This window comes from Poecilia reticulata, linkage group LG14 (genome assembly GCF_000633615.1).
Source record: "Poecilia reticulata strain Guanapo linkage group LG14, Guppy_female_1.0+MT, whole genome shotgun sequence".
Taxonomy (NCBI): Eukaryota; Metazoa; Chordata; class Actinopteri; order Cyprinodontiformes; family Poeciliidae; genus Poecilia; species Poecilia reticulata.
In genome coordinates, this window is record NC_024344.1 from 17,382,759 (window position 1) to 17,402,406 (window position 19,648).

Here is a 19,648-nt window from a genome sequence, read left to right on the forward strand (position 1 = left end):
ACGTTCCGATGAAGCCAACAGGACCACATCATCCGCAAAAAGCAGAGATGCGATCCTAAGGCCACCAAAACGGATCCTCTCAACACCTCGGCTGCGACTAGAAATTCTGTCCATAAAAGTAATGAACAGAATCGAGGTGAATAGAGGTGAACGTGAAACTGAAAATAGGTTGCTTTGTCACGGGAAGGCGCGAGATTCTCACAGTGTGACGACTTAAAGTAAAACAGTTTCGAGCTTAAATGTACAAATATGAAGGAAGAGTTGTTGTTTTTTTAAATAGGAAAACAGTAATTTTATACACGAGCTAAAATAAAAACAGAATAAACACACTTATTGTATATAACATCAATGCTTACTAGTTTCACAAGTTAGCTTTAGTTAGCTCATGCAGCTAGCCTGCTTACAAAAGATGCTAACTTGCTAGCTGTATTGTTAAAAGTGTTTCATTAAAAAATACTGGCCGGTGAAGCTCTTTTATTTCCACACTGTCTCTGTTTGTTTGTGTTTTTTGTTTCTAAACAGTAAAAAAAAATTTCTTTCATATAAATAAAGCAAAACATGTATAAGTTTTCTTTTAGCCAGGTGAATGGAAGCAACAGCATCAGGTTGGGGATTTTGCTGACATGTTTTTAGCGTCTCGTTAAATCTGTAGGGATGGTGAGGCCGGTTTTTTTTCTTTTTACTGTTCTGCAATTTTCTGACACTTTCAGGTAACATGCCTGAGTCGTGTTACCAGTATATGACCCAGGCATAGTCACAAGTACATAACCGAGAGTCCAGCTATTTTCTGCATTATATGAAATGATTAACCTGTTTGCTCTACGCAAGCTTTAAAGTCTTAAGCGATTAAAAACACCATTGTCCGGAAAGCTTTACACAACTTTCAAATGTTACAGTAAGTACTCCCTAAATTTACCACCGGATTATTATTATTATTATTATTACTGCACAATAATTCACCTCCAAACATCCCTTTCGAGTCACCGTTGAGGAATTTCCAATTCGTCACGACCTGTAAACAATGGCTTTTAAAAGGCGAGGAATCCGTGTTTGTCGGGCTAATAGCGAGGCCAATGTTTGTTACATAAGCCTAATGATAATGGCAGGATGGGAGCTGATACTGTAGGGCTTGTTTGAGTTGCAGTGTACAGTTGAGTCAGTTCGCCGAGAGGTACGTGAGGTCACTGGTCTCCATCATTAGGCCAGCACCGCATCCTCACTTAAACTTAGTCCACCGTTGTTTTGTGCCAATGCATCTAGAAATAAGTACCACACTGTTTATTTACATGCACAATGGGAAACAATAATGTCCTTTTTGTTTGATGGTTGTAATATTACATGCTGTGATAATCAAAATTAATTGCTCAACACAAACCAGATGGTCTAATCATTTCCTTATAAAAAAAACCCAGTTGTTTTTCCTGACTCACTGTATTCCAGGTATCATCTCGTCCTGCTCCGCATTTGCGACATTATTTTTTGTAAGAATAAGATCTGAATCTCTTCTGCTGCATCGATCACATGGATGTGTCTTTGTTGTGCTCCGCTGCTGAAAATATGAAGGAACGGCATCAAGATGACAGATGACTCAGGAATGTGTCATTTAAAACTAGCTAGACCACCTTTAACCATACTGGACGGCCTCTTACAGCGGAATTGTGAAGAGACTTTAGAAATCCTGATTTGTTGAACATGCTTAATTAGCTTTGTTAAAGGTAAAGAATACATTTTCTAACAAGATTTTAAAAAAACGTTTTTTTGCTGTTTCTCTTACACCTAAATGAGATAATCAAGCTAATGTAATAAATCAGATAATCTAAGTAGTTTTAATACTAGACTGATACAAGTAAATGCAAAGTGTGGTTTTAATAGATTTTTTTTTCTTTTAATCTAATAGCGATTCAAACCACCTTGGACCTACGTGGAAAAGTGATGTCCCTCTTTGTTAAATCCGGAATTAACTCTGATTAACTACATTTGTCTTTTAAAGGCGAGTTCAGTTTTACTAGCCACACCTTGGTCTGACTACTGGATGACCTGTAAACCAGTTTGACAGCATGAAGTAGGCTAAACACCTCAAAAGTCAACACATCATGCCTCAATCTAAAGGAATTCAACAATAAATATGGAAGAAGAAGTCACTGACAGCCATTTTCAACGTGTTACGCACGTTATTCATTTAGTGCATATTAGCTGTTCTGGAGGCTAAAGCTAACATCTAATCCAAGAAAGACCACAACGTGAAACTGAAGAAGTTCAGAGAGTAGGTCACAATTTTGTAATCGCTTCAAAAATTCTTCACTATTTCTTTGAAAAGTTGAGATATTTTTAAGCAGTTTTAGAGGGTCACAGACGGGACCGTTTAGCGTCAGTTTGAGCGCCGCTACTTCCTACAGAGTCTTTATGATGACAGGACATGTCCTGGTCTGTTACAGGTATAACATAGGTTTTAGGTCTCTGAGGCAGCCTCATGTAGGAAGAACCCTCAACTGTTGACTTCAGAAGACCTCCCCACAAAAAAACCTTTCTGTTGCTTATTTGTTTTAAACGCAAATTTCACACCAACATGCTTCTGTGTTTGTGCAGGGCACATGCTTCGCTGTCAGTCTCAACACTCATTCCAGGCGCTCTGGAATGAGATCATAGATGATAACTTCACTAGTTAACCTTTGGTTTGATTCCATGTAGGAAGGAATGCTCTTTCTTCAGAAGGGTTTGTCTGTTTCTTTTCAATTTAGGCATCTAAACAAAAACCTTTGCATTCTAATGGGAGGTGATGGTAGCTATTCAAAAGAGAGATTTCTTTACTGTCACAGGAGTTTAAATCCAGTTCTTAGCTGTGGCTCTACGTACAACTAAGGCTCTTTAGTGACACCGTAACATTTTCATTGCGAGCCCGTCGCTTGTTTATACGTTTCCGGTCTTCAGAGTCTTTGAGAGATGAAAACGTGTTTCAATGACATCATAAGATCATAGCGCCATATAGTGGCTTGGCATGACAACTGCACCGAATTCAAGGTGTCTTTCTAAACGTGGAACATTTCTCCCCAATCAACATTGAAAACACTGGCAGTTCCCACACAGAGGTGTTGTGAAAACTTGGCCCAAAAGTGTTTTTATATATATATATATATAATATTTGTTTTGTCTTGAGTTACTCAGATGTGGCCTTATCTGTTTCCCTGTAGTCTGTTCTTCTTTTAATCTGAAAATAATACAGTTTAAGGAAAGATGAACGTGATTAGACTGTCAAAACCTGACTTCATTTGCATGTGATGACATCGTTATGAGGTGATAATGTGGCTCAAGAGAATGAAAAGAAAATCAACAAATTACAGGATGTACCACACGCACACACACTCGCACACACTCTCTCAGTCATGCAAACACTCGTGGGTGGTGACATTTGTGCCTCCTAATGACTTCCAGTAGGAAAAACAACACAAAAAATCTGATACTGTTGACAGTGGCATTGGCCAGCTCATTAAAACTCACGTGGACCAGCTGGTGGTGGATGATTGGTGACCTCTCCCATGTCTTATCTTGACTGCAGAATCCACCATTAAACATGTGAATGTGTGTGTGTGAGCTAGAATATGTCCTGCAGTGATGTGGCTTCAGGCTGAGTTGACACAAATCATTTAAGAAAACTGGCCGTCACTCAGCAGTGAACTTAGTGTGTTTTAATGAATGTCGACAGACGTCACATCCAAGAGCTGCTCAATACTTGTTACGTAATGACCCTTTAAAGGCAAACACAACCCCAATGTCCTGTAAAAAATATTAGTAAACCAAATTAGATATCAGTTTGTTTTAATATCAGTTTTCTAATATGAGATTTTTCTGTCATTAAAATAACAGCATTGATGTTAAAAGGGTAGGTTCATATCTATAATGTTATTGTCTCCCAATAAATCAGATCAAAATTGGACCATGGTGTCTTTTTTTGTGTTTTGCAGCTCAAATGCTGAAAACTGATTTTTTTTTTTAAACCTCTTGCATAAATTATCTAAAAGGTATGAAACCTATTAGTATTTACATAAATGTAGCATCTCCTGCTTGTTTTATTTTGTTATTTTTGGATAATTATTCTTTTTTGCTTCATAAAGATTAAATCAAATTTAGTGGCAAACACTTTGACATGTAAGCAGTTTGGTCTTTCGGAGAACAATCAAAAAGTGTAAATATATGTTTTTGTTTATGTTTGTAGATTTAAAAGAAGCACAACATCATTTTGTACACAGGCAAATGCTATAAAAGGTACAAAGTATTTTATTTGATCTTATTCCTTTAAAAAAATACAACCAGAGAGCTTATTAACAACTCTTCTTATTTAACTAACAAATGCTCCATGAATACCATGAGCATCAAAGTGTGCAGTGACTAATCTAAATACCTGCCACGATGTTATATAAAAAGATTTTATTATGTTAAGTAACTGTTCTCCTAAAAATAGATTTTTAAATGGATATCCTTTCTCTTCTTTGTTTTATTACACCAGAATATCACATGTTGAAAACGACAGCTTCTATAATCTGATTATTGTCTGTTATCCTGCGGGTTGGACTCAGCAGCTGTGGGACTGCGATGCCTCTATCTTATGTAACGAGACCCCCAACCCTTCCTCCTCCTCCTCCTCATTTTGCTCTCTCATCTGTCCCTCTGCGTTCCTCCTCTGTATGTTTAGTCTGATGATATGACACAACACTTCCCCAGTTTACCCCGGCGCTGTCAAGGGCAACATTTCTGCCCCTTTTTTTTTTTTTTTTTTGCTCTGCGTACACACAAAAAAAAACCTGAACTCTGCTTTAAAACTCCTTACTTATGTTTGGATTTTCTTCATATATGTTGCCTCCACAACACGGGCGTAGCTGTCCAAGTACAGCCAGGTTGTTGCAATTAGAGGAGCGCTTGTGCTCGTTTAACTGAAACATAAGTTCGCTTGTACGAAATTAAGGCAGGAATTATTTATGGGGGAGCAGGAGCAGAGGTCCTCTTCATCTGCAGCGCCGCTGCTGCCTGATGTATCGCTTTAAACGGCTTCAGATCTGGTTTGAATAATTATAATTCCAGCTGTTTTACATTAAACCCTGACATGTTCCCAGATCCCCCTCTAAAAACCGTCCACAGCTCTCTTTATTTAGTTTGATGGTGACACTTGCAGCCTGATTCTGTCACTTTTTTCACCCCGTGACTCCTTAAGGGGGCTACTGCGGGAGGCTGCATCTCTGGAACACTTCATTTTTATCTCCGCCGTTTGTCTTCATAAATCTAATCACCCGCAAATGGCCTTATCAGTGCTCTGCGTTTAATGCTCTCATGCTGAGGTACTCGTAATAAGTGTAGGTGAAGTATAATGTGATCCCTGTGAGGGGCGTCCTCTGGCAGTCCTTGTCAGTGTCTCTGGCGTGCCGCTGTCTCACAGCTGATCTGAACCGGACCGGTCCTGACTTAATAAGTCGTCCAGGGAGCTGGAAACAGTTTGCTCAGCTCAGCTGGGATTTTTTTTTTTTTGGGGGGGGGAACTTTCACAACAAAGTGCACAATGAAGCAACAAAGTAACAAAATACCTGCACAGGCATAAGCTGGTATGAGATTCTGTCGGTATGATGAAAATATCTCAGTTTTCACCTAAATGTTAACCAAAAAGCCACGACATCATCGAATCGCTTACTTAAAACGGAAAGCCAGCTTTTATTTCGACTGCTGCTGCAATGCTGTAAAATGTTATGGCAGGTATAATTATGTTATCTACTGCATTTATTTTTTAAATGTTTTGGTACATGAATTTAAGCAAAAGATAAAAATGTAAACTTATATTTAGAAGTTGTTTTAACATTTTTTTGTTGTGGTTTTGCTCTATAGAATAAACATTTGTAAATATTAGTTATATTAATCATGATGAATCAGTTTTTTAAATAATCGTTAACTAATTTAGTAATCGATTGATCGTTTAGTGGAGTACTCGGAGTTTAAAAAGGCAATTTACTGAAAGAACAACACAGCAGTAATTAAGCCAAAACTCTACACAAAAGACGCACATTTCGTTTTTAAGATAAAAAAAACATGTTCTACCCCAGAACTTCTCAAGTAGCATGGTTTTAGTTTCACTTGGTCCAAATTTGGTAAAAAAATAAAAGTAAAAAAATCTATTATGCACCTTGTTAATTGTTGTTTGGTTAATCCTAAAAACAGATCAGCCCCACACTGTTGATGTTAAAACGAGCAGAAAGAGCTCAGCTTCTCACATGTTGATGTTAGAACATTTATTTATTTTTGTTAGCTACAGAAGCATCCTTTGCTGCAAATGATCACTAAAGGAATGCTTTGTTATTTCATTTTAGGCAACGCAATGTTTATTTTTCTTAAGAAAAAGAAACTGCAATTTTTGCTTATTTGCATAATATTTTTAATGTATTACAAAAGCTTAAGTGGCCAATACGTCAGGCTACCGTCCTCTTTTAGTTTGAATGGTTTTATTTGTTGCAAGTGACCAGAAACTTCCAAATATGTCCTTGTTATGAGTCAAGAAAATGTGTTGTGACCTTCTTCTAGCTACCAGTGTAAAGCAACAAGTGGGGGAGGGGCAGCTCTGTTATTTTCTACTTCATATTGCCACACAGACTTCAGTCAAGTTCTTTTTAAGAGCCTGTTAGGTTTGTTGCTGTGCAGACCAACAAACCTAACAGCGGTAAATAATAAATGCCTGTCATTTCTGGCTCCTTGACTGCAACCAAAGTAACATCTCCTTTCTTTCCCTCCACAGTCTTCATCTGCAGCTTCATGGTGGCTGTTCCCATCTTCGGTTACATGGGCGACCGCTTCAACAGAAGGATCATCCTGAGCGGTGGCATTTTCTTCTGGTCTACCGTGACCATGTTGAGCTCGTTCATCGGCAAAGAGGTACGGCGTAGCTCCCGCTCTCACGGAAACCGCCGGTCAGTGGCAGCCGGGAAGCCTCCCCTCCTCCCCCACTTTTCCTTCTCCCCCCGGCGTCGCTCTGTCAGACGTCTTCCCCCGGACAGTGATGGGCTAATTAGTCTGTTGTGATCTGGATATGCTCGATGTTAAGGCAAGCGAGATGAAATGACACGCTCATTAAGTCAGACAGCAGCTTCGCCTTTGAAGACGTTCTTTAAGTCTGCAGCCTTCCCTCGCTGTCCTCCTCTCTCTATCTCACTGGCTGCCAGCCAGTAGGCTAATGAAGGGTCATCCCTCAGAGTTGTATCAATTACAGTCTTGCGGAAGATAAGGCCGTGCCGTTTCATTGCCCAATAAATGTGTGGATGGTCCAGCTAGGTAGACCTGATGTTCACCCCAGATTGAATTTCTGCAGAAATGGATGTGTGGCATTAAGGGCCGAGTTAGTTACGTTAACGCGCAGCACACGACACGTCTGCAAAGCAGCATTACGGAGTCCTGCAGCGTTGTGTCTCTGGCGAGTAAGCCGGCTCGCTGCCGTGGCTCTTCAGATTTGTCGATGGGATTGACAGCGCAGAGATGGCGGACGGTCTCAGGAGGCCACACTTTGATGGAAATCCTCCTCAGACTCATCCGCTCTGAGCTAAAATTGCAGACTCTTGCCTGTTGAGGGATGAACAACAGGAAAATAAGGCCTGACTGCTTGTGTCAAGGGTCTCTGACAGATGCCATATAGGATGCAGAATGTGGACAAGCTTGTTCCAGTCAAATAAAACCAGGCTGGTTACCTGTTACGTAACCGGACCAACCCACTGAGGGATTGAATATACATCATGTAAGGAAACGTTAACGACCACTTATAACTGATGCCTGTTATTACGCATTTAGGAGACTGCAGGCTATTTTTTTTCTGCTTGGATTTTCAGGCAGATTTGTAGTCCGGATCTTATGTAGCAGAAGTCCACCGACGCCACACGGTTTTCTGCATGAATGCAGTGGGTAGCAATTGAAACAATCACTTTTCTGTAATTAGAAACACATCTGCTGCTCCACGCGCCCGACTGCGAGGCTTGCAGCGAAACACCTCTTCGTGCAGGAATCTGCACCTCTTTAGTTTGCTCTCATTTTTCTCTGCAATTTTCGGCTTTCTTCGTTAGAATCCAAGATTAGTTTCAAAGGATGTTAAATGAAAAGTGTGGAGGACAATTTCTTAAGCAGTCGTGTTTCTTCTTTTATGGGAGTTGACAGATTTTATTGTTTAATAGCCTGCAGTTTGACTGCCAAAAACACTCTTGAGGCTCGTTGTGATTCAAACTATTTGTGACTAAAATAGGTCGTAAGGAGTTTGTTTTTCCCTTTCAGAATGGGCTAAATATAAAAATGTGCTAATTAAACATTGATTGAGAGGTCAAACGTAGGGGAATCACTTGAAGCGCCTCTATACAGAAGACTGAATGGATAAGGGCAGCGCAGGTGAACAGAGGTGCAGCCTGCAGTAAATCAGGGCAGGTTGATACGGCAGGCTGCAGATGGACAAAAAGGTTAAAAAAAACAGAACATCTTTAGTTAAAAACAACAATATATTGTACTCTAACTTCTTCTTTTTTTAATCCAAATTTAAGAATCTATACGCTGTGATAGTGAGACTTAATGCAAGTGGAATGTTTGCTAACAAAACATATCAATACTATAGATGAGCTAATTGATTTTAAATAATTACAGCCATGACCTTTGAAAAATCACTACTTGATTCTAGCTGCCATCCAGGTTTATACTTAGTGGAGTTAGCTGTAGCTTCACAAAGTGCTGCAGTTAAACTAACGAGAAGAAACAATTTGACAAGTAAACTTGAATAAAATATTATTCAAAACCTTTGTAGTTTTAAGTAGACAAGTGAATGAGTGAGTTTTTCTAAAAGGGTTAAAGAAAGAAGATCTAAACATTTTTTGTCAATGTCCACTTGTTTTATAAAGTCATAGTTTCTCTGCCCTTATAAAAGAGAATTCCTGGGAAAATAATAATTAAAATAGGAATAAAATAATTATAAAAGTCAAAATAACAACAAACGCCAGAAAAAGATTCCAGTGACCATAGTGAACCTATTGCTTATCTGTTAAACGTTTGTCCAAATATAAGCCAGTAGCTCAAGCTAGCATGAATCTCATATTAGCATTTAGCTCATATTAGCATGTAGCTGATATTACTGTGTCAAAGGTTCCAGTGAACATAACAAACCTGAAAACACCTGACAAACATTTGTCCGAAAAGCATAGAGCTCATATTAGGAATTGGCTTATTAGCATTTCCTTTCATTTAGCTTTTTAGAATGTAGCTCAGTTTAAGTTTGTAAAACAATAATAATTAAACTTTTTTTTCTAAACCTTTTCTTTCATATCTTTGAAGTCGGTCTTTGTTGTGAAGTCACTTTAACAATTTCCAAGCCAAATATCTGTGGCGTTTTCTGGCATCATTCGGAGCTCTTTGGTGTGCTGCTAGCATTTTTGGTCCAAACCCCGATGATATGGTGCGGCTGCAACCACACAAGAAAAGCTGCCATCATGATTCCACTAAACACCGGGCCACTGAAGGAAGAAAATAGATCGCGAATGAATCTTTTTAAGCACCCAGACGCAGATGTAGCTGCAGCGGTGAGAGCTAGGTGGGGTATTTCTCACAACCACTCAAATTCAGTATTACAAACCCGATTGGTGTAAAAGCTGCCTTGAAAACCTGTGCACATTTATCAGTGACAACAACACACTCGACTACAACAGCAGAGGGGCTTTACGGGCTGTAGGGGGGAATCTCTTGAGTGTCGTTTTACAAGAGGGTGTGTACAGTGTAGCCACTAGAGAATGTTTGCCGTCTCTTTGAGCGTGACCTCATGACCCCGTGTCCCGGACTTCAACCAGCACAAAAGCCTGAGGTGTCAGCTGGGAACTCAGGTCAGCTCTGAGGCTTCTTACTCTGCTGAAACGTTTATCCCTCATCACATAGCGGCCACCTGGTGTCACAACAAGTGTCAACAGAGGACATAAAAATACACTGTGCTAAGTTTGAGAGCAGTGGAAGATTAATCAGACAGTTCAGTTTTTAATTGACACAAGGAGCTGTATAATGGTGTTCAACCAGTTCAAGATATGTTTTATTACCAGTGTGTGAGGCTTGCGTCAGCTCACGGTGTGTGTGTGTGTGTGTGTGTGTGTGTGTGTGTGTGTGTGTGTGTGTTGGGAGTGAGTAGAAGGGGGGAGGGGGGGTGAGATTTCTTTGCAGCTTTGCAGGCAGACATGGAAACCTACATTCTGTGAATAGTGGTTGCTATGGAAACAGTTGACAATCCAGCTACCTACGCAGGTTCCTATGAATAAGAAGCTTTTAAAACTCTTCACCTTTTTCTCCACTTTGTGACATCAGATAATGCCACTGAATGAAATCATATTTTAATGTCACAGGTTTGTGTCAAAGGAGTACTTGTGTATCATTCTACATTTTCGCAATTTAAAAAAATAAAAAAATCTGCAGTCATGCTGATCAATGTTTTAAACTGAGGCAATGTTGGTGTGGAGGGAGAAACCAAAGCATCACAAGGAGAGAGTTAGTGAATAAATTTATTCTGTTCAGTCTATCTCTGAAAAATCGAGTTTGTACTTATTTACACTTAATTTGTACAATTTGGGAGGTCTAATGTTGTAACTATAAGACTAAAAAAGCAAATTTTATAGTTTAAGTTACAGTACATATACAAAAAGGAGGAAAAGCTTTAGTCATAAAGAATTTGCTTAGGAAGAAAGCTTGGAGGTGGAAAGAGTCTTAAATAAGATGAAAAATGTGTTTTGTTTGACATTGTGTTCAGAGAGACAGATTACCTGCTGCGCTCCACAGAGCTTATCGATTGATTTTCTTTTTCTTTTTGCTTCTTTTCCTTCTCTGTTTTCTCTGCAGCACTACTGGCTATTTGTGCTCTCCAGGGGACTGGTGGGCATCGGCGAGTCCAGCTACTCTGCCATCTCTCCCACCATCATAGGAGACCTGTACACAAGCAACAGCCGCACCATCATGCTCTCCGTCTTCTACCTGGCCATCCCGCTGGGATAGTAAGTGCATCGCGGCGAATTGGTACATGATGAAACAGTGCAACCGTTTTCCCCCCCATTGATCCAAGTCAGAAAGTGAAACTCTTACAGAGTCAACATAAAAAAAAAAGAAAAATACCAAAAATTGGAATTTTACAGGACATACCTCCATGAAAATGTTGCTTAATTCAGAATTTTCAACCTACTCTAACCTCAAAATGCAGCTAACCAGTGTTACCTTGTTAGCTGAACACCTTTTTCCTACACTCAATTTTCCATTAACATTCTTGGATTAAGCACTCAACTGCATCGTGATATTTTTAAATTATTGAGATGCACATATTGCAATGGATTCAATATACTGCAAAAACTCTAAATTGTAGGCCTGAACTTGTAATTATTTAATCAGATATTCAAGGTTTCACCCAGAAAACTTGCTAAGGCTGGTGGTTGAGGCACTCAGCAGTCATTCGTCCAGCTGCCCGCCATGTTTTTGAGTTAAAAAATTTTTTAAAGTTGACAGGAAATTTGAAAATATGACTTGATAATTATGTGTTACTGAAAGATTGAAAGATTAACACCTGAACACCAACTATAAAGTCTTAAAAAATGCAAACATTTTAAAGAGACAATGCTGTTAGCCTGGTGGGGGCACAAGTAAAGCCTGGTGGCCCGCCAGGCTTATGATACACTGGGGGAAACCCTGGATATTGAACTCAAAACACTTTCAGGGCAAAAAAATTTAATCCTGGCTGTTAGCTGTGTAATGCTCTAATAGAATCTTAGGTGGAGGCAATTTTTTAAATATTTTTTTAGTTTTTTTAGGTGTAATGCGAAGGTGTGGGAGTATGACGCATTAATAAGCACAAATCCAAAGCCTTTTTTTTTTTTCAGAAAAGAAATGAAGCCAAATTATGAAATGTGCTGGATCCTGGGAGTCAGTTGAGTCTCTCAGTGCACAATAACGAGTTTGAGCTGCAACATGCAGGTTGTTTACCGTCTCCTGCACGCTCAGTCCCTTAATAGGAAGGACAGACGTGCTGCAGTTTCTCTAGCATCATAAACATCCTCATGGTGATAAATTCTGTAATTACATAACCTGTCACTTCAGATTATTTCCAGTTAAAACACGGAGGTAAGCCGTTACATAACTAATTTCCTTCACTGCAAACATCAGTTCTTACATTCCTATAGGAGACAATGAGACAGGAGAGACAGCTGCCCTCCAAGTGGTCGTGTCGTTGCTCCCCTGAACATCCTGGTCACTGTAAGCTGCCCAGTGGCGCGAACAATAGAAGGTTAAAGGCTTGACTTCAGAAACGAGCCGTCAAACCTCCCGTCCAGTCTCCCACTTGCTTGTTTTTACTGAAGTGCTCGGGCTGTTTCCAGGAAATGACCCGAGGAATCAGATCAGATTCAAAGGAAATTGACTTTACCGCCGTTTTCCTTGTTTTTTTTTTTTAGTCTTGGCTCCCCTGGCTGATATTTGTGTGCCATGACAGCGATCGTTGGGAGTGTGATTTTATTATTTATTTCATTTTTTTTTTTTTTTTTTCAGACTCGGGTTTTTATCAACGGTGTTGAACTTTCCAAACGTGCGCTCTGAGCTGACTCTGATAAGACAGGCCGTTAGTCACTCACTGGAAATACTGCGTGTTGCCTGGATAAAGTTTACACTGCTCTGTTATTTTTGGTGGGCTAACCTTGGAAACACACGCATAAACAGCTTCAGTGTTTTCCTTTTGAGTGTGCGCAAATCTGGTTAAGGATGATCTGCGGCTATTATCGATAAGAAAGCCCTGCTGAGGTCTTGGCTGCTATTAATCATTAATCTGTTGCCATGTTGCAGTAAGACACAGTAACTCCCACTCAGAGGCATCGCACCTGCAATAAAATAGAGTTAAAGAATGCACATTAATCATCCAGACAGGTTTTAGGGAAGTTAAACCAAACGCTATTTTTAAAAAAAGTGCTGTGGAGCTTCAGGGTCACTGGGTTTCCATGACAACTGATATATGCGATCTAGAGCCAGCAGGCTGTTGAGAAAGCACGTCAGATATGAAAACCCACCCACCGTATGTCAGATATGAAAACCCACCCACCGTTAACAAACGAAAACATTTGTAAATGGGGTAGATTAACTCTACTGGCAATTAAACAGATGAGATTGAGATTATATGCAGCAATCACTCCAAATCTGGATGGCATGAAGCGAAGGATGACCAGCACCTCATTCCCACTGCTAGGTACGATGGAGGATCTGTGATGCTGTGGGCCTGGGTTCCTTCCAAAGACCCTAGGAAGCCAGTTCATTTGCTCTTTAAAATACTAAACTATTTTACACCAGAGAATAAATGAAAATGTGGCATTAATCCATCTTTTAATAAGATAAAGACCTGAAACACGAAGCTGAATCAACCTAGATGTAAAAGTACCAGTGCGGCATATTAAAATTCCTCAAGTAAAAGCAAAAGGTGCAGCAAATACGCAAAGAAATTACTCATGTAACTGCAACTGAGTAAATATAACTAGTTACTGCCAAACTCTGAAGGAGGAACGCCAATAAATGTGTTCTGCTCGGTGATAAAAACCAAAATAACGTCTGCATGTGGTCAGAAAATCTTAAAAGTTGAATTCTGTAGTTCAGATTCAGTTTTGCAGTTTCTGGTTACATCTCCTGATCACGCAGCCACAAACAGACCAACTGCTAGTCGTCTGACTGCTGGTGTTAACATCAATCCCACGTCTGATCTTACAACTTTAGCCAGAGAACAAACAGGAAGAGAGCAGCGTAGGCTTAAGTGATGCTAATGACGGGCTCAGGTCAACTCTTTGCTCTTTGTAGATAATTGCGTTAAGTGGAGTGGGCTTTTGTTGCTAATGTGCAATGTTTGTGTCGCCCTTCCCCCCCCCCCTTCCTGCAGCGGCATGGGTTACATCCTGGGCTCCAGTGCCAAGGACGCCGCTGAGGACTGGCACTGGGCATTAAGGGTAAGTTTATCGTCATCTTCATCATCAGCCTCCGGAGTGGGGGGAGAAAAAAAAAAAAAACATGTCCACAAATACAGATGAAGGGTCTCTGATTGGCTGCAGGGACTTGTTATGGATCTTGGGTCAGCGGGGACAGAAACGCCAGGGGTTATTTCTGGATTCAGAGTCCATCCTGGCTGCGTCTTTACTGGGAAAATGACACAACACAAAGTTAGAGGCCGAACAACTGTCACAATCATTAGTGTCACTTCCCCCTCTTCTTGCAGAAGCACTTCCAAAGATTTTACCATCAGATGTGTTGAGGGTTTTTCTGTTGAGTTCAAAACTAAAATGAGGCGTTCAAATTTGCCAATATGTTCATGTCAGTGGTTTGTTTGTTTTGTGTGTTATTTTGCTGATACAAACCTTTAAATTAAAAGGTGATACTGTTGCATAAACCACATGAATTCTGGTGATTAGTGTTAAATTAGGATTGTTTATCGCTGTTGTAGAATCCACTGAATGCATGAAGTGCTCTATAAGGAATAGCAGCCATAATGGAAAAGACCAATGAAAGGTCCAACGGGACTCCACCGGAACCGTCGACTTCAGCGTCGGCTTTTAAAATCGTTAAAACAAATTATGACCTTGTTTCCTTGCGAACGGACCAACGTTTAAAGGAAGGCATTAACGTTCTCAGAAAGTGGGAAAGCGATCCTGGACGTGACGACTTGGGGGACAGGAAGTTCCATTTGTTTTTTGTCTCTAGACGTTAAAAAACATAACAAACTTTGGAGTGGGTAATGGAGGGGGAAATTTGTTCCAACGCAGTCACAACGACATTCCAATACAACGATCTCAAAGTCGATTAATCAGCGCCGTGGCATGCAGAGGAAGACAAATACCGAGACATGAAACGTTTTCTGTGTGGCCATATCCTGTTTAAACAAAGATTTTAAAAAAAAGGTAGCAGCACTTCCTTTTGTTTTTGTCCGGTGTTTTCCAGCTACCTTCCTGAAAAAGTCAATGGAGTGAAATGGCAACAAAAAAAATTAAATAAAATAGATATATATCGTCTGCTAATTTGTGCGATTGCCCTAGGTCAAACAGGAAGTGCCTAATGGGTCTTGTGGGACTGCGGGTCAAAGGTCACAGACTTCTGTTGTCTCACTGATTGACTGTGAAGGCAAAAATAACAAAACCCTTTTATTTAATAGGCCGACTCAAAGTAGCTCATCATATTGAAGTAGAAGGAAGATAACTGATGTATTGAAATAGCTTAAAGCAAAGAAAGTGTGGCATTTATGTTCATTTAGCTAAATACTTTGTACAAACACTTACTTGCTGCTATCGGAGCTTCTTCTTCTTCTTAACCGAGTTTCTGTCTGTTGTTTCAACACAACAATTTGCATGTAGGTCAAAAAGATTAATTTTAGCATCATCTGACCAGAGCTGCTACACTGAAACAACAAGCGACTTAAATATATCGCATTAATTCACCAAAAGGAATCAAACTGAGTTCATTTATGAAGTTTTCAAGTTAAACAAATGTAAACAAAGTAAGTTTGACAACCTTCACTCAGTTATTTGTGACTAAATAAGACATTTATTTTAAGTTGAAGTTGTATTCTTTTTTTTCAGTGTGCCTCAGCTCTACATAGCCTCAAACACGATTTTTTCATTGATTTCTTGCAGTGATGGGTTTTCATCTCTGACTCGTAAAAATTGTGTTTTCAGCCTGACAAAATGCAAAAAAACATTCAATATTTCACTTCGGGAAGATCAAATTCAGTAAACACTTTATTTTGAAAGCGCATCAACAAATTCCAACAAACAGAGGTTGCATCATAGCTTAATACTCACATGTACGCATTTCTTCATTGTATGGGCACCTATAAAAACGGCTTTTAATGAGCCGCCGAATGCTTGACATTAATTTCCCCTGACACGTATTGCCTTCGCTCTGGTTGGTAGCTGGGATTACTCAAACAAATCTCGTCCCAACTTCTCGTCTTTGTGTCTCCCAGACACAGACCGACTCGGGTACAAACCTGCAATCACACAAGCCAGAAAGCACGGCAGTAAAGATCGGAGCAGATGGGCACCTGCGAGAGTCACTCCTGCTTACAAAGCAGCTTTCAAAGCCAGAAAGCTTGTTTAGTCTGCTGTATACAACCCACACCTACGCAGGAACACACACGCACACTGAGTGCCAGTAGAGTGAGCGAAGGGAATGCTCTTAGTTTCATAAGGCTTGTATAAGATGTGAGGCGTATCGGCAAACAGCGGCCTCGCATTCAGAGCGCATTCACACACACTTCTTTGTCCCCCATCACATGGTTTAACCCCCCTCCCATGAAACGGCTCCTAGCGCCGTGTGTTAGCATGATCACAGCCCACACAGGGTCTCTCTGTGTACCACACTGACCGATTGATTTCTCGTCTCGTCAGGTGTCCCCGTTCATAGGTGTCACTGTGGGCGCTCTGATCCTGCTCTTTGTGCCTGACCCGAAGAGAGGCTGCGCAGATCAGATAGATGGACGCATGTCGCCCTCCCAGACGTGGCTCAGCGACATGAAGGCCCTCGCCAAGAAGTAAGGCTTTGCACCATCGTGCAGCGGTGTGTGGGGGGCGTGGGGGTTTGGTTGCTTGCTTCGGTTTTGGTTGGATGTTTTGGATGGAGGAGCTGGTTAATCGGCGACTGTCCTGACAGCAGATGAGCACCAATTAGAGATTTTTGTGACCGATTTCCCATTCCAAAATTAACAAGGATTTCAATATTATCTTAAAATAAGATCAAGTTATTAGACAGTTTGCATTTAAAGCTGTATTTAGTATCTTAGCGATTTGTATGATTAGCTGAATTAATGTGTTTGTTTTTTTCATTACTAATAAAAATCACAGAATCTGTTTTCTAAACTGACCGTTACCTGAATTGTGAGACTTCGAAACAATTGCCAACATTTCCTCTTGCATTCCTGCACTTAATTTCAATTCAATACCAGTCAATTCAATTGAGTTTAAATAAAATTTAATCCAATCAAAAAAGGGAATTTGCATTTGGTGACTAATATCATACATCTTATAATAATACCTTGTTGCCACAGTTACGCATCATCAACTGTACAAAGGTAAAAAAAAAGCATGAGCAAAAATCCTCGCTGAACAGCGTCCTTGTTGTACTTCTTCTTTCTGATCCTGAAAACAGTCTTCTTTTCTTTGTAACAACTTCTACACCAAAGAGTGTTGTAGTTAGCATAACCTGGTGGAGCTTATTTATGGTGCGTTCACCGATCGAAAAAGAAATAAAATGTTTCTGTCGCCAACCTCCCAACAGGGCAGTTCAAATGTAAAACTTATTACCAGGCTACTAGTCCATTTATCATCACATCTATTTTTAATGAGATTCCATAACAAATCAGTAAGTGTGTCGTCTTTTTTTTTTTTTATAAAACAGCTTTCCAGAAATATCAAAATGTCTGCAGAACATGTTCAGAACTGTCACGAAGCAGTGGCTTGATGCATATAATTCATATTTGCTTTAATATGTCAATATCTGGATCAGTGTAACCATGGTGATGTGTTGGAACATCACAGGTGCACACCTTAATCTCTACTAGAAAATTCAACATATTATTTTGAGGTCCAGTTGAGATTAAAGCTCGTCTCGGGGTAACAATCAACTTGTAGATGCAGATATTTCCCTGGAGCTGCACCATAAGGATGTTGGCCAAATATTATTGGAGCGATAAGGAAGCCTGGTGCTGTATAAAGTGTAACAGGAGCTTAGTTTATTTTTGTCTTCCTGTGCCCCCTGTGATTTTTGTGTTTTCCTCCCCGCCAGCCGGAGCTACGTGTTCTCCACCTTGGCGACATCAGCCGTGTCCTTTGCCACGGGCGCGTTTGGAATGCTGATTCCCATCTACCTGTACCGAGCGCAGGTGGTGCAGAGGGAAATCGAACCCTGCACGAGTAAAGTTTGCAGCAGCAAAAACAGGTGAGACGTCGGGTGGAGAGGCTTCTGTTTGACTCCCGCTACGGGTAAAATACCTACAGGCGATACGATGCCATTTGAACTATAGGATCTACCTTTAGGGATGAAATGATTAGTGGGATTATTCCTGATGAAGATTATTGAGATAAACATAAACTAGTTTAGTAAATTGGTTAATCGTTAACTGGAGACTTAACAAGAAAATAAAACATAATCACAGCAGTAATTAAGCAAAAGCTGTACAAAAATAAATACATTTTGCATTTGACATAAAAAAAATCTTCTTTTTCTGTAAATATGTTCTGCTCAGAATTTCTCGAGTGTCAGTTTTAGCTTCATCTTTGCTGTCCAGTTGTTAATTGGTCATTAAAAACTAATCATCAGATCAACCCTACACTGTAGTGATAAAACGTCAAGCAGAACGGGCCGAGCTCCACACATGTTGACGCTAGAAGTATTTTTGAGCTGCAGATGCATCTGTTGCCACAAATAATCAAGAGATTGCTGAAGGAATGCTGCTGTGTTGCTGCTTTTTAGACAATGCAATGTTTATTTTCTTATTTACAACAGGAATTGAATTGCCTGTTTATTTGCATCTTTTAAATGCTTAAGTTAAAAATCTGCAGAATGTGCGGAGTGTTTTTGAGCGATTAGCACAGAGGACAGTCGATTTACTGAAACGATCTTTAGTTGCAGCCCTCTCTACCGTAACACTTACTCATGGTTGTTTCCTGCAGTCTCATCTTCGGGGCCATCACCTGCGCGACTGGGCTGCTGGGCGTGGTCATAGGGGCCGCCGTCACGCGCTACTTTCGCCGTAAGACGGCGCGGGCCGACCCCCTGGTGTGCGCCGTCACCATGATGGGCTCTGCCATCTTCATCTGCCTCGTCTTCGTCGTGGCCAAGAACAGCATCATTGCAGCTTATGTAAGTTTATCTCTCTCGTTTCCTCTGACAGAAACTGGGTCCCGTCCTCCCACAGAGTGATACGTGAGTCACGGTGTTTCACCTCAGGGCCAGAACGCTGAAAGTGACAGTCCTGTGAGCAGCCTAACAGGTGAAGACCTTGTAAAAGCTCACTGAGGTTTGAATAAAGTTGTAAGAGGACACCGAGAGTGACACCAGTTCTTCTCAGGCCCCCCGGGGCAGAGAGCTGCTCCGCGTAATGACTGGTGTCAGTCGCAGGTTAGCTTTAGCGTGACCTCAGCTAGCTGCTGCAGTTAGCCGCGGATAATCTAATGAACACATCAGCATGGCATTCTCTGTGTGACAGCCTTGTGGAGCAGGAAAGGGCGCCACTTCACAATCACGGCTTTGAAACAATCCTGTCTGGACTTAGCAAGCACACATTATTTTGTTCTTATCACTTACAAAGAAGTAGGAAATGACCCTCAAGGTGCTGGTCGGTATTATAGCTGCATATCTGGGAAATATTTTCCCATGCCTGTCAGAGAAACAGACTTCCTAAATGACAGGCCGTGGCCGACCTTAGAAAGTCGAGCTGCTCATTGTTCCCCAGAACTGGATTTGTGAACAGCTTTTTGTTTTATTTCTAGGTGCCCGTGAGAATGAATATTATATTTATTTGGGGATTTTAAAGGCAGAACATCTCATTTTCTAGGGATAAGTTATGATGTAACAAAGAACTTTAAGGATTTCAAAAACAAAACTTTAGGCACACTGGCTTAAA

General features: G+C 40.5%; 1 protein-coding gene across 6 annotated transcripts in view; it reads left to right on the forward strand.

Annotated features, from left to right (window-relative positions):
• The first annotated feature begins 6,640 nt into the window (after window positions 1-6,640).
• LOC103476087 (protein spinster homolog 2) overlaps window positions 6,641-19,648 on the forward strand; it is a 34,355-nt gene continuing 21,347 nt past the window's right edge. For 4 of the 6 annotated variants that reach the window (XR_535408.2, XM_008428164.2, XM_008428163.2 and 1 more), the window contains exons 1-6: window positions 6,731-6,903; window positions 10,864-11,015; window positions 13,919-13,985; window positions 16,416-16,558; window positions 17,809-17,961; window positions 18,696-18,885. Coding sequence is in view for 5 of the 6 variants with exons in the window: in XM_008428164.2 (XP_008426386.2) it covers window positions 6,784-6,903; window positions 10,864-11,015; window positions 13,919-13,985; window positions 16,416-16,558; window positions 17,809-17,961; window positions 18,696-18,885 (825 nt within the window). In the remaining variant the exon portion in view is untranslated. Of the gene's footprint in view, window positions 6,904-10,863; window positions 11,016-13,918; window positions 13,986-16,415; window positions 16,559-17,808; window positions 17,962-18,695; window positions 18,886-19,648 lie in introns of all 6 variants that reach the window. The other 2 variants (XM_008428165.2, XM_008428162.2) reach the window with 2 other exon arrangements.